We start from the raw sequence: 14,892 nt of genomic DNA, 5'->3' as shown, positions 1-14,892 counted from the left end.
CGCCGGGTTCGAAATCGAAATCGAGCGAGCGAGGGGGGTGGGCTAGGCCGTAGGCTCTACAGAGTAGAGCGCGCACACACACAAGCAGGCCTGGCCTGATACGTAGTCCGGCAAGGTCGTACGCTCTCTCTCAGTTTCTTTCTCTCAATGTCTCTCGTAGGGGGTACAAGAGGCAGGCGGTGTGGTAGCGTTTGGTAGGAATCGGCGAAGGCGCAGGCGAAGGCGGCCAAGCGGTAGACGGGCTTTGTCCCGATGAACGAATGGAGGCTAACCAAGGTAACTGGCAGCCGAGATTGAATGCAGGCAGGTCGTCCTCTTTGGGGCGGGCGACGTTGCAGTGTTTCTTTTTCTCGGCGTGGGATTGACTTTTTGGATTCCTTCCTCTTGCTTTTCCTCCTGCCGTTTTCCCTCAATCGGACTGGCCTTTTGCAGGGTGGGCGGGCAGTAAAAGCCAACAGGTGCCACGGGGAGCGGGAATGTTAATATTGTGCGTGGGCGGGTTTATTATGTATTAATATGCTGCGGTGGTAGTTGTGCTGGGTACGGGTATTTTGTATTGAATCGTGTTCCGAAAGAGGCGACGAATGCAACCCTCGATGCTCCCCTGACCTTGACGGCAGACGACGTGGTGATGGGGTCTCTGGGGAGGTTTTGGGTCTGTATTGCGTAGGTAGGTAGGTAGCGCAGGTACAAGTAGACGATGACGGGACGAGCAAGCAAGCAGGCAAGCAAGCGGGTGAAATAATAGCGTCCAGGGTATCCGTCGAGGGGTCCGGGTCGTGTATTATTAGCGTCGAGGCCAGTCGTCGGTCGTCCTCTTGCTATGTGGGTGCATGCACGAGAGTTTGTGAGGGTGAGCGTCCAGTGTGTATGGTCTAGTCGGCCAGCGTCCCGAAAGAAGTGAAATGCGAACTGGGTTCTGGGGTGGTTGGGGGCGGACGGGCTGCTGAGGCACGAAGAGTCGGAGAAGAAGCGGTGTTGGAGGATTTGTTCATGTGCGATGCGCCATGAAACACGCGTGGAGAGTCAAAGAAGGAAAAGAAGCGGAATGGAAGAGAAGACGGGGGAGAAGAATTGGGTTAATTGATGAGCGCCCGTCTGCCGTGCCTGCCTGCTGTGCTCTGCTGCGAGTGATGTGCGTGGCCTGGCCTGGCAACTGGGAATAAGCACCAGCAGAAGCAATCAATCAACCTAATGCTGGGGACCTGGGAAATGGGAGCTGCGGCCAGGGGGACCCGTCGTCGTGGATGGATATGCGTTGGAAATGGAAGATTGTGGGTTATGGAATATTGGACACGCGGGAAATGGAGATTCGAATTGCTGTGACAATGGCAATGACAGCAGCAATGGGCAATGATGGGCGGCGCACCCGTCACGGACTCGGGGCCAGTACCAGCACCAGCACCAGCAACACGTATTCGTACGCAGAGTGTGTTACGGGATCCGTAAAGTGCTGTAAGGAACTAGCTCTCGGCTGGAAGCAATAACAATGAGCAATATTGCACCAGGAACTCTCAAGTATGACCGACTGCCCGGCGTTATGACATGGGGCATCCGAAATGGTCAAGACGGGACGAGCATGATGGTGGAGCAGAGACAACCTGGAAGGAGGAAAAAACAAACAAAGAAAAGTGAAGTCATCCGTCCGAATACCGAATACACAGGCAGTCAGGCAGGCAGGAAGGAGGATCAAGGTGGAAGTGACGGTTGTCTGTGCCCGTTGAACGTGTCTCTCGTCTCTCCCTCGTGTCTCTTTGTCAGTGTCAAAATGCTGAAATGTCTGCAGCAGCAGCTGTCGGGTCTGCAATGGCTTAATTTTAGCGTCTGTGTTGTGCACTATCTGTCTGACAATATGCAGCTCAGCAGTCGGCAGTAGTAGTCTGTATTCTCCGGCAGCTTCCAAGTCTCCTGACGGCAGTCTGAAGTGCATTTGGCAATTAGGCAAGATCATCATCACCATCATTATCATGTATTAGAAGACATGTAGTGGAGGATGCGACCGGCTCGTCTGCCGCTGCCGCTGGGTTCACGGTTCACCAGCCAGAAACACCAGACGAGACGACCCTCATAACAATAATAAATGCACGCAACTGCTGCACGGACGGCAGAAACATGGCCGTCCTTGGATGAGAAGCAGATGTGGGCACGGCAGAGAAAAAAAGAAGGGAAAGCAAGACCGGACGATGGGGGCACAAATGGGCCTTCTGGATCACTCTCATGGATGGGGGGATCCGTTGCAGCGGGTTGGGGCAGGAACGATGCCTGGATGCATGGAACACTGGACTGAGGTAAGGTGGAAGCAGCGGGCAGTCAGCAGTCACGGCGCACTCCACCTCACCTGAAGGGCAGTTGCCTGTTGCCGTTGCTGTTGCTCTTGCCATCTCTTGCCGTTCCTGCAGACTGAGGTGCAGTCCGGGTGGGAGCCTCTTTCCTTTCCGGCACCTGCATCCTGCTGCCAGGGCAGCCGCTGCTTCCATTTTGTTCAGGAACACCCGTACTGCAAGATGCAAGATGCAGGTGCTCCCGTCCTCCAGCTGCCTCCTTCTTGCCGTTAATACTCGTCACCTTTTTGCTACTCTCTCATCTGCCTTGCCTTACCTAAGGTACGAATACCTTACCTCAGCCGGTGACTCCTTCCTGGCAAACATCATTTCGTCAACCGAATAAACACACCCCCGACACATGCAAAATAGCCACGCATTAAACGTCTTCACCAGCTCCCTGCCCCCAAACTCCGTCCCCAGAGCTTCACGGGCCTCGAGACACATGGTCCGGACCCTGCAACCTTGTCCATCTGCTCTGCGGTTGACGGTTGCCCTTGACTCTTTTTTGCTGCCACTGCGCCTAAACCGGATAGAGTCCGCCCATCATGCAGGGTTTCCCCCTTTTTTTTTCCGCGTTCTTCTTTTTTTCTTCCATGGCTTGCTTCTGCGTCCAGAAATTCTGCCGCTGCACTACTAGCAAGAAATAAAATGATTTCAATATTGTTTTTCCACGAGTCGCCCGTCGGATCTCATCGTCATCACCACCACCATCACAGCCAATCTGCTCGCGAAACGCCCACGCAATTCCCATCACCGATCAATCCCAATCATCGCCAGCCACTGCAAGACATTTCCCGCCGGCGTCTGCGCTACCGCAAGACACACGGCGGCCGGACCTCCAAGACACACGAGACACCAGGCGCCAGACACACGCCTGACGGCTGGCTTGCCGCCCTCGACTAGCCCCCCCTTTTGACAGGCCACATCCCGGCTCCAAAAAGGGACAAGAGGGGACAGGGCTGCAGGGGGAATGCAAGATGCAGCCATCTCGCCAGGGTTCTTGTCCAAAACGAGCAGTCACTTCCAGGGGCCCCCAGAAGATCCGAGAGGACCCTCGTTGCGCTGTGTTTGTCTGTCAAAATCAACATTCTCGACCGCCACGCTTCTCATTCGCCGAACCTACAACGCTGCCCACGAGTCCAGAGCCGGACAACGGAAACGGGTCACGGAAACCGACCCAAGATACGCTCGGTTTCCAGAAGAACAAGCCTCCACAGCCAACCGACGGCGGACAATTACCACGCGTGGCAGGCCGGCCGCCCCCATCGATCCGCCCTCCGGTGCAACCAAGGCAGCCACCAAATGCCACGCTCCTCCCGCTCTGCTGCTCACCGGCGTGATGCTTGGTCACCACCTCGGGTCCGAATCGTCAAGACTCGGTCAGCGAGAAAGGGACGCCCATTTCCCCAATCGCCTTATCAAAGCCGTTGAAGTCGCGGTTCCAGCTGGTCCAATCGTGCCATTCAACGAGTGCGCCGTCGTCGACTTGAAAGCGCCCACTCATTTGCGCCCACCTGGAAGCACTTGCATGCAGACACCCATGGCTTCCCCTGAATTGATGCAGACACCAATTTAGCAACCAGAGGTCCGTGCAATTGCGCGACTCGCTGCCCGCTTTCTTCTTGCTGCTCATTCGCCCGCCTCGACACCCTCCCGACCGCCGACGACACCACCACCATCCTCCGGGCTCTTTCCGCACCGGCGCGCTCAGAGGCAACAGTTCCACCGTCCGCCGCCCTCCTTGTCAGTCGCCATGACTGAGGGCCTGCTGTGGGATTACAGGATGGCGGGATGGAACAACCTCTGGGCCACCGTCCGACACCCTGAGAGGCCCAGCGCCTAGCGACTGCTTGGAGGAATGATTGTCATGCCAAACGGCGCATCGTCAACGGAGAAAACGGTCCTAAATTTCAGCATCAGGGCCACTGGCTGTCTGGATCCCAGTGGCCAATCTGCCGTTTCCAGAATGATATCCGTCCGAATGCCAATAGTCAAGGCCACCAAGTGCCGGTGTCTTAGTGAGGGGCATTAATTGTCCGCAGTCACTTCTGCGACACGCTCCCACTCTACCGACGCGGTGCTGACCACCTTTGGTCCGGGGATGACCAACCGTCATAAGCTCTGCCAATCGCCTCGCCCAGATGCCTCTGATGAGTCCGCAACACGTTGGTTCACCACCAACCACCGCCATTCAGTGGTCGAGATGCTTTGCAAACTGCATACACCTCGGCGGGCCATGGCGTCCCGGCTACACCACCAGTGGCGGTTTCTCCCCGCGATCATGGACCGGTTCCAAACGCATTCCAACGGTTCCGCCTGCAATTTGCGGGACAGGAGGCCGTCACTGACCAACAGTTCCCCGTTCGAGTTAAGGGTGAGCTCGGCCCCTATTCCCGCTTCTATCCAAACCCGCCTTCTAGCGACTCAATCTCCAACACCGGCGGCCCCCATCCTGAATCTGCCCGCACTAACTCTACGAAACCCAAAACACACCGACAAGCTTCCATGTAGACAACCTCCCCGCCGTCGTTCCATCGTTAAACGAACCTTCTATTCCGACGTCAAGTTAAGGGTCATGTGCGTCAAAGCGCGAACCGTTGCCATTGCACGGGAAACATGACGAACATTTCTTCAGCCACCACCCGCGCCTCTGGCCGGCTTGCCCTGCGCAATGCTCTCCTGGAGCTAATCAGACATGGACGTTTTCTGAGCACGCGGCCGCGATGCGCCAATCTCCTGGAGAAAGGATGCCTAGGCGAAATGAAGACATTATCGCGATAACCAACAACCATTTGCTAGGCTGGGCTCTAGTCCTCCAGAATAGCACATGCGGCATTGAGGCCAGTCCAAGTAAACACGTTTCGATCTCCGAGGATGCCAATCATTTGCCATGGCCGGCGTCGATCTGAAGATCAACCACCGCTCGTCTACTGAAGAATCCGATCTTCAAAGGCCTTCCAATCCGATGCGACACGCCTCCACAATCCTTCTCGGCGCGTCGACGCCCCGTGCAACCCGGCAAAGCATGCCGTCATCGCCGCGTCCCGTCGGCCTCCGCACGTCCTCGCTCATTGAATGCAAGGGCCATCCCAACATCGGTCGCAAGAACCACAAAGGACCGCTCGTTTGCCCTCAACTTTTCCCCATGCGCAAATTACTTTCCGGTTTGTGGTTGCGAACCGCCCCCAATTCCATAGCTACCCTCCAGGTTGGCAGCTGCAGCTCGGAACTCTGGAATACTGGGACTCCCCAATCCGGGATCCTCCAGAACCGCTGCAACTGCAAACCCATCTTTCATCTTGTTTGCCTCGTTACTTTGAAGTATTTTTGCACCCTCCATTCTCCTCTCACGTACTTACCCGGAATGAGCTGGTTGCACCCGCGCCACCTGCTGCATGACAAAACGAGCGACGCTGAAACAAACGGTCTTTACAGCTTGCTTGCTTGTCCGTCGCTGCAGCTTTCAGGTGGGCGTCTGCTGTGATCGGATGCTACCACGACGGGCGGGACCTCGCATGGCGACGGAACCGAGTCGCTGGATTGCGGCGTCGTTGACTCGAACCAAAGCATGTCAAACGCACTGGTGCCGGCGCGAATGAGAAGCCCCGACCGACTTTTGGATGCCAAGTATCGGACTGAGTAATGTTTGGGTTGTCCACGAGAAGGATGCACCAGCTGACGAGTTCGTGCAACGATCCTGGTCGCCCCGGAGCTTCTCCATGAGACTCACGAACAGACCAGCCCCCCAGGGCGACATCTGGTCAAGTGACTGTGGAGTAGCCTAGTAACTTAGCATCGCACAACAGTGGTCACCCAATCATGCTGGCATTGAAACGTGATCATTGTAAACCGTTCACCCAAACTCGCCGGGGCTTTCACATTGCAAGTTTTGGGCTGACTGGTGGAATTGAGTTTAGTTGCTGAGTGATCTTGTGACAGACTGACTGAGCGATTCCTTCTTGGATAGCCTCAGCACGTACATGACCCCAGAAAACGACTTAATGGCACTCGCCTGTAGCTAGGTATTCATGAAAGTCTCTCAGGCACGGTACTATCTTGTCGGTATTGGGAATCGACCATGGATGTTTGAGGTCATGCGGGGCGTCATTTTTCGGTTGATCATGTTTTTTCTTTTTCTTTTTCTTTTTTTTTTTTTGGTGGTACATGTCAATAGGTTGACTGTGTAAGGACAAGGCACCTCGTCAGTCTCTTTCTATACATTGTCTCGGTTCTGGTGGGAAGATTGAAGCAAGTCTCCGCATACACGAGGGCCTTCTCCGCTTGACTTATCATCTTTACTCTGTCTTAGGAGTTATCGCGGCCTAGAAGGCTGATCTGCAATATGCCAGCTTGATGTGAAATGTATTGCCTAAAACTTCCCTCCAGAAAAAAGTCGGTGTTTCTAGACGAGCCCGATTTGACTGCCCGGCTCTGGCAATGCCTCAAGTTAGGGTTTCGAAGTAGGGACATTTCACTTTTACGAGATGGCTACAGTTTAGTGGTGCTTGGAGGATGAGTAGTTGCAGGACGCTTTCCTTGGCATGCCTTACTACTTGCACAACGAGCTTAACTGTTTGGGCGAGTATCTCTGCTCGTAATCTTGTCAATCTTCTGATATTTAGGAGGTGATTCGGCATCTATTGTCTTATTCTCCATCACCCTTTATGTTCCAGTAATGGTCAGGTACCCATGGATCTATTTTAGCATTCCCATTTATTGAAATTCCACAAGTGTCCATCTCTCTTTTTTTTTTTTTTTTTTTTTTTGTCTTTTTGGTTGTTTTAGGAGCGGGCAACGGATCTCAATTAACCACCTACTCTAGGAGCAATCCGGCCCCTGGCGTCAGGGTTTTAATCCCTTGCAGGACTATATCAGTCCATTGTGACGAATACGGCGAGGATTCAAGTATCACCCTGAATTCCGTTGTTCCTTCCATCTGTTTCCGGCTGCTGAGGCTGACATTCTATTGAGTATGGAACTTGTTAGTGAGCTTGGAGACACCGGCTGGGGGGGTTGGCGACAATATCTGATGTCACAATTATTACGAGAATCGGCGAGACATCGCCACGAAGCGCACGTTCGGAAACAGACACGTTACTTGGCCATGGCTAGGGCGCAGGCAATGAAAGGTCCTACTTCGAATGAGTGAGGTTCACTTCAGCTTCAGTCTAGGGCACCGACAACAACATAGATGCTTAGCAGCAACTCAGATCGATTCCTTGTGTTGTAGAAGAATCTTCTACCATATTCCCTGCTCACTGCTTCGAAACTCTAAGCTGGATTTCCCACCCTTAAGGTAGTTGCGTGGCTGTCCCAACCGCATTAGGAAGAAATCTCGTTCATCGCGGGGACAGCGATCGCTACCACCGAAGTTTACATGGATATCATTTTAGTATTAGAACACCCTATGAAAGCCCTTGCAGCTTTCAACAATGGTTTGCGTTTCCCCTGCCTAAATTGAGGCCTCAATCGATGTCTCCCAGACAGAGTATGTCCCGCAGAGAGCGGTAAACAGGATTTATCATTACTTTCCGCCGCCGCCCTGCAGTCTATCCGGCACGTTATCTGTGACATTGATGAAAATGTCAAGAACAGGATTGGGGCTATAACCGCCATCTCCCCATCTACCTCCACCGCCTACAGCGACATCCTCCAAAGTATCTCGGCGCAAAAACCCCGCACCGTTCTCTAACATGAAGTCGACCATTCGGTAGCGGTTCTCTCGTCTCGCCGTCCGCATAGCCGCACCGAAGTGTCGCTTGCATTCATCGTATTCAGATGTGTTCGCTAGTTGAAAGCGTTCAATTAGTAGCTTCAACGTACTTAGACGGTTTTTCAGGGCGCAGGCCTCGAGCGCGTCCTTGTTGCCGGGGCCCAGGGTTGCGCCTCGCTCAAGGAGAAGACGGACAACCTCATTGTGGCCACCAAACGATGCTGCTCGGAGAGCTGAACCGCAGTAGCCAATGGAGTCAGGATCAGCTCCGCGTTCAAGAACCATGTGCACCCATGCGGCTGAACCACCGAAACTCGCTGCTTGTAGCGCGTTACCGAATAATCCACCTGGTTCGTTGATATCTGATATCTCTTCCAGAAGCTTCATAATACGGGCGTTGTTCGTATCAGCGTTCTTGGTCCCGTAGAGAGCTGCTTGCAGAGCAATACTGATCCCTACATTTGCTAACCCAAGGAATGTTAGGTATTGGATTTGCCCCGAAACGGGGTTGTAGCTCACATTCATCCTGGAATTTCTTCGAATTCACTTCATTATCGAAATATTGGCGGAGGAGGGACATAACTGCATCGTAACGGCCGAAGTAAAATCCTGCTTGGACCAAACTTCCCAATTTTGCCGCTTGATGGCACGAGCTGTTACCGACAAGTAGTTGGATTACAGGCTCATGGCCACCCGAAATGGCAGCGTGAAGAGCTGTAGGATATCGGCCTTCCAGAAGCGGATCAGCGCCGCTGTTAAGAAGTATTTCAACGGTGCTAGCATGTCCACGGATAGCAGCACCCTGTATCGGTGTTTTGAAGCGCCCTCCAACCATGTTTGGGTCAACTCCATGGCTGAGTAGATACTTCACAATGTCGTCTTGACCGCGAATCGCACTCAGGTAGAGACCCGATGTCCCGTATATATTCTTTTCATTCCAATCCACGTTGGTGTGCTCACGCTCAAGTCTTTCCAATATTATGGAGATTCCATAGACTGAAGCGACGAAAATTGCAGGTTGCTGCTTAGCCTTCAGGGACTCGAGATATGACAGATGTAGCAGTAGGGTTTTGTTGCTCAAGACGTCGTCTCGCTTAAGTTGTTCATCAAGTACGATGAGCATCTCTCGCAGCCATGCGATAAATCTGTGCCCTTTGTACTCAAAGATGAACTGGAGAAGATCTGGGTCGGCCTTTGCTCGATAATCCTGACCTAATATCTTGGTGTAATGATCAAGCCAGTAATAGATTGCATATTGCCAGAAACAAGCTGGTGCAACGTCAGGAGACCCATCTTCGGTACGATCCATGGTGGGCGTCGGATTTGGCGAGTCGATTTGCATTTCGTCGACGACATCATCAGGTCTTAGTGGTCCCCTTTCTCCGTCATCATATCTTGCTGTCAAGCACCTTAGACAAGAAGAAAATGCCGCGAATTGTAATCTGGTTGCATTGAAGTCATCCCGCCCCTGGAGGAATTCTCGGATCGATTCGTGTGCGAAGGCGAATGAACCGGAAGCGTTCTCAGAATTGACAAAGCCACGGCAAAGGCTTTTGATGTTCTCCTCGTCGACCCCCCCTAGCCTCTTGTTCACGGTTAAACGAATGATGTCCAGGAGCTCCGGATTTGAGAGCTGGCGTTCAGACACAAGCAACCATCCAAAAACGATGTTCGTAATTTGTCTTGCTTTCGGCTTATACTGCTGCACCCGCCGATACATCTGCTCCAGCGTTTCTAGCAGAGACTTCGGTGCCCGCAATGATTCGAGTTCGTCCATAACATCCGCTTCTACTTCAAACTCGGCACCACATAGCTGCTCGAGGTTCAGAGACGCCCAAAGGAACATCTCTCTCGAGCCATGTGTGAGTGTACGAACGATGCGCGTCTCCACTTCCGCGGAGATCTTACCCCTGAGCAGCCTTTTGTATTGCACAGCTGTGCCAACCTTGGATTTCACGAAAGTAGAGACGTCTTTGGCATTGTCGACATGGGTCACTCGGATTGACCTCACATTCTGGAGATGAATATCAACAGGTATGCTATCGCGACTCGAAAGAAAAAGCTTCACAGTATTTTGTGATTCATCGATGATGTGCTGGAGGATGTTTAGAAGTTCACGAATGTCCCCCTCTGCTTCGTCCAGTCCGTCGATGATGATTGTCGTAGGGTAATCGGCTGTGATCAAAATGATGAGGTCTCGACAGTCGTCAAGAGAAAGGGGAGTCGGTTCCAGCCCTTCGGAGTCTTTGACCCGCTGGGAATACTCGTCCCACGCCGAGTGATGGACACCTCCACCCGGTACAAGAAATGCTAGCTGCCTCAAGATGGTACCCATGATGACGAGTGAACTGGGAGGGTTTCCATCAATTCCGGATCTTGAGCAATAACAATGAGCAACCAATGCAGTGCGAGAGACACTGTCAATGTGTTCCTGTACCACAAGTGAAGTGAGCTTGCTTTTCCCACAGCCAGGTACGCCGCGAAGCCAAAGGCTGCATGGGATAGTTGAATCGCACCATGCTGTGTACTCCGCTCTTTGAAGCAGCCACCCACCGGTGCTCTCAATGAATCCACGACGCACTGTTTGGTGAACATGCATGTGTCGAATGACTGACAGCCATTCTATAAGTTGTTGACGTTCTTTGGCTTCCAAGCTTCGCTCTATTCGATCGAGCGTGCCGGCAACGCGGGCAATGGGTTGTTCCAAGTCCCGGAACATGCTCATCAGAGAGTTGAAGCTAATGTCCAATGACTTAACGGTCACAGCAGTGCTTGAAGCAAGTTGATCGTGTAAGCTTGTAGCCAATTGAGAAACCTTGCGTTCTTCTTGAAATATTGATGTCAAGGTTGGGCCTGAAGACACAATGCTGCGGAGCAACCTTTTGATCAGGTGCTTTTCGTAGTATGCACCAGCTACTGATAACCAAGATAGGATGGCGGTGTACAGTGCGACCAAAGCGTCTTGAAGCGTAGCATGTGCCTTTGACAAGGGGTAGCGGTGCGGCGGGAGGTGGATGGTTTCCAAAACGGCGCAGCGTGTGATGAGACTCGATACAGTCTCGATACCCTCGGCTATTGTACCGAGCGATTCTGCGTCGTTGATTGCAATTTGAAGTAGCATTCGTACGCCGGCCCAAGGAAGTGCGGCGTGTGTGGGATCGTATTGGGTCGCGACGTCTCCAACCTCCTTGAACCGTTGGAGCCACCGAACGACTTTTTCGAAGACATCCCTGACAACAACCACTTCCCCATTCGATCGTCTGAACTTCCATCTGCGATCCATGCATTGTTGCTGTTTCCCTTGCACCAGCTCGAGAAGCTGCTGCGAAAGAGTATTGTTGTCGACAGCGGCTTTGGCAAGTTGTGCCTCCTCAGTATTTGCCAGCCGCTTTCTCGCAATATCCCAAAGATTAGGGGTAATATTTTCAGAAGGTTCCATTGTGCAGAAAGACTGAAGAGCACCGTCAACAACCCTGATCTTCTTATATTCACGCAACCTCAGCACTACGCGTATCGTGGTTGAAAGAAAGGGAGCTCCCAGGGGATGCATACAAGGGTCTTGGTCGGGCTTGAAGTCGGCTTATCTACCCCCGCACGAAACGAAGGCGCTTGAAGAGAATGCAAATACCGTAGAAGATGGGGCGAGCATGCAGGGTTGCAGTGTGGCGAGGTGCATATTTCTGGCTGTACATGCAACGCCCTGCGGCCTCAGGTGCTTAATCGAACTATGTCATTGGGCAAGAGTCGACGAGACTGCGTCCTGGGCTGACTGCGCTGTTGGTCTCCGACAACTCATGGTGGTTCTCCAATAATAACCGCCGAAGCGTTCGTTGGTCACGAGACGCACGCGGATTCCCTTCATTTGTTCAACTTTCTCATGCTGTAGCATTCTATTCAAAGTTGCGGATATGCCTTCTTCGTGATTTCGCTAGGTCTGAACCTAAACTTTCCCTCGGAGCCTCGGGTCTGGAGGAAAAATCGCGACCGCAGACGCCGTTTCGATTCCTTCATATTCCACCTTGGAATTTCCGCCTGCCCAGACGAATCCATCAGGCTGAGTGGTTGTGCATGTCAGATTTAGCCAATCATCAAAACATACGTATGCACATAGCCCCTCTCACCTGAATGCTCTCTGCCCCAATGAATTGCGGCACAGCCCGATAGAGACTGACCACCTCATTTGGAGAATCATCGGCCTTCCCTCTGGACAACGGTCAACTGAAATTGTCGTTCCATTACATCGATCGATCCCTCGCTCGCCAGCCTTCTCGTGCACTGAGGCGCAAGACCATCTTGTATTACCAATAATCCAGCATCTCCTAAAGTTCAACATGGCAGAGGCTATTGGGCTAGCATCGAGCGTGATCGCCATCACCGATGTAGCGTTCAAAGCAGGCAGCGCCTACCTGAAGATCATAAGGCTCCTGGATGAAATGAAACAAGTCCCGACCGAGCTACGACTGAAGGCTGACAGAGTCAGATTCTTTGAAGAATTCCTATTTTATGCGGAGGACAACCTCTCGAAAAACCCGTTGCCAAGCAGTGCTTGGAGCCCTACTCTCCTTCAAGATCAACTCAGCAAATGTCACACGATACTGAGCGACGTAAGGGAAATGGTTGATCGCACGATGGCCCAGGTCGCTCAACCAACATCTATTCGGCGGAAGATTGCGTTGACAAGAGCAATCATTCATAAAGATGACCTTAAAGCCTTGGACTTGAAACTTGACGAAGCGCTGCAGCTGTATCAGTTGGCACAAGAGCAATACGTCTTGTGAGTACACCAGAGGCTTTGAGTTTCAATGTAAAATGTGACTGAAAGAATACCAGGGCCATGATGACATACTCGTTGGTTTCGAAAGCTCAAGATCCAGCTAAAAAGGTTGAGCTGCTTGACACCGTCAACACAAACCAAGTCCAGAAACTGAATTCTGCGAGCCTCTCCCGAAAACCACAAAGCGTATCCTACGAACCAAGTATTTTTGGACGGTTCCATCTCTCTTTCCAGGCCAATCGAAGCATCCACGCTGTTATCCAAGCGCCAAGTTGGATCACGAGTACGGTGTATTCTGTCCTGGCTCAAAGAGCAACCGTTGGTTGGCAAATGAATCTCAGGGCCGATGAGATGGTCAAACGTTTTGACTGGGAGCTTCTCGAACTCATTGAAGATGACAGACCGCAGGCGGTTTTCAAATACCTAGACGAGCACAAGATGTCTCCTTTTGTGCGTGATTGGAAAGGAAGAACTTTACTCAACGTAAGCACATATTCAAGCTCATTCATACTCATCTTTTGATCATCTAGCTAACAGCAACTTCGTATAGGACGCCGTACGATGTGGCGCTGTCAGTGCCACAAGGGCGTTGCTGGACCAAGGCCTAAACGCTCTCGAAATGCCTCCTAGAGAAAGGGAGCAGTAAGTCGCCAAATTGCAAATTGATACTTCAATTAAAGACTTTCACCTAATAGCTCAATTTCCTACAGCATTCCACGGATGCTTTTCGAGTTGGGCATTCTTTCCAGTTGCGACGTGGACGACAAAGGACCCCTCCTCATTCAATTGCTTGGTGACAACGGTCTAGATGATCATCTTGAAGACCCCGACTTTCTTTTCCAGGCCGCCATTTGTGGCCTCCCCTTCATCAGTTTTCGGGCCTTGATAGAAAGGTGTAGTTTCAGATACGGGAGCCTGCCGACCAGGGAGAGGCTTATCCACATTCGCACTGTAGTCAGCTGCATCGCTCCATATTGGGTGCAAGCGTGGAATGTGGAGGAGATTTTCTTCCTATTGAATGAAGGCAAAAGTCCGGGCCTTGAGCTTCTTCAGGGATCTCGATCCGAAGATGAGACGTCACTAATACATACCTTGGCCATTAGCCTAGTCCATTGTACTGCTGACAAGAGGTGGGATCCTGATGAAGATCGCAGTTGGAGGCGTGTTCTCGGTGCCTGCTTGAGCTAGATCCTTTGGGAACGCAACATCTTGACAGTGTTTGGCTTGATCCAGACTTTGGTGATGCTGCGGATGTTGTATCCACGCCGTTGTCAGCAATGCTTTGCAGCTTTGTTTGCCATGGAATCCACACGAGAGCAAACGTCCGAACACCAGTTGGTGTCAGTGTGAGATCCCTCCAATCGGCCTTTCGGCTATGGATCGAGACACTTGCGTCGTCCGGAGAGGACCTTCTTTTATACGGAAAACATGAGAGAGACCTACACGTTCAAGGACATACTCATATATATCAGAAGTTCGCATGGCAGGCCTGGAACAAGAAAAGGGGAAATATGCGCTACTCAATCCTGGGCATTACGTATGGCTCTCTACAACAGCAGTGGAGCCTCTGGATTACCAACGAAAACTACGACTACGCTGGAGAATTCTGGGCAATGGTTGAGAATCAAAACATCAAGGTCCCTGGGAGTTGGGTGGACGATGCGTTAGATTTGACAGAATGGATGAGAATCCGTGAAGAGTTGGGTGCATGGCAGCAAGAAGCAGCGCCGCCACTCATCTGGTCTGAGTATCGCAAGCCACGACCGCCTATCTGAAGCCTGGAAGTTACTGGATTCTCAGAAAACGCGATAGAGAGACCGAAATGTTCATTGGAAATAGCGGAAAAGGCTCATGTCATTGAAATTTTGTTTTCGCATAGTTGTTTAACTACGCATTTGAAAATACGACACTTGTATCAATTTCAATTGCGCTCTTGAGCAAGGCCAGCAGGCTATCAGGCCTCAGTCTCGCAGCACGATCTCAGCCCTGATGACCCTAGTTCCACCATCAGTTCCCTCAATCTCGGTCATGATTACCAGTCGAGCGGTCTGCCAGCTTCAGTCACCGCTCATATCTCAGAG

At 52.0% G+C, this 14,892-nt stretch overlaps 2 protein-coding genes across 2 annotated transcripts; one reads left to right on the top strand and one right to left on the bottom strand.

The window, feature by feature from the left end:
* Positions 1-7,848: 7,848 nt before the first annotated feature.
* Positions 7,849-10,372, bottom strand: Ank3-6 (Ankyrin-3; the record flags this gene model as incomplete). Its single annotated transcript, XM_066151986.1, has 3 exons — positions 7,849-8,501; positions 8,557-10,051; positions 10,106-10,372. 3 exons carry the CDS (start codon positions 10,370-10,372, stop codon positions 7,849-7,851), a joined length of 2,415 nt encoding a protein of 804 aa, XP_066008744.1.
* A 1,996-nt stretch (positions 10,373-12,368) lies between these two features.
* CGGC5_v008208 (uncharacterized protein) lies at positions 12,369-13,999 on the top strand (the record flags this gene model as incomplete). Its single annotated transcript, XM_032024656.1, has 4 exons — positions 12,369-12,811; positions 12,868-13,294; positions 13,362-13,453; positions 13,522-13,999. 4 exons carry the CDS (start codon positions 12,369-12,371, stop codon positions 13,997-13,999), a joined length of 1,440 nt encoding a protein of 479 aa, XP_031891779.1.
* Between the last annotated feature and the right edge of the window lie 893 nt (positions 14,000-14,892).

This window comes from Colletotrichum fructicola, assembly GCF_000319635.2.
Source record: "Colletotrichum fructicola Nara gc5 chromosome Unknown KSG_Nara_v1_contig04, whole genome shotgun sequence".
Taxonomy (NCBI): Eukaryota; Fungi; Ascomycota; class Sordariomycetes; order Glomerellales; family Glomerellaceae; genus Colletotrichum; species Colletotrichum fructicola.
The sequence above is the reverse complement of the archived record's forward strand: the minus strand, read 5'-3'. Positions and strand labels throughout refer to the sequence as shown.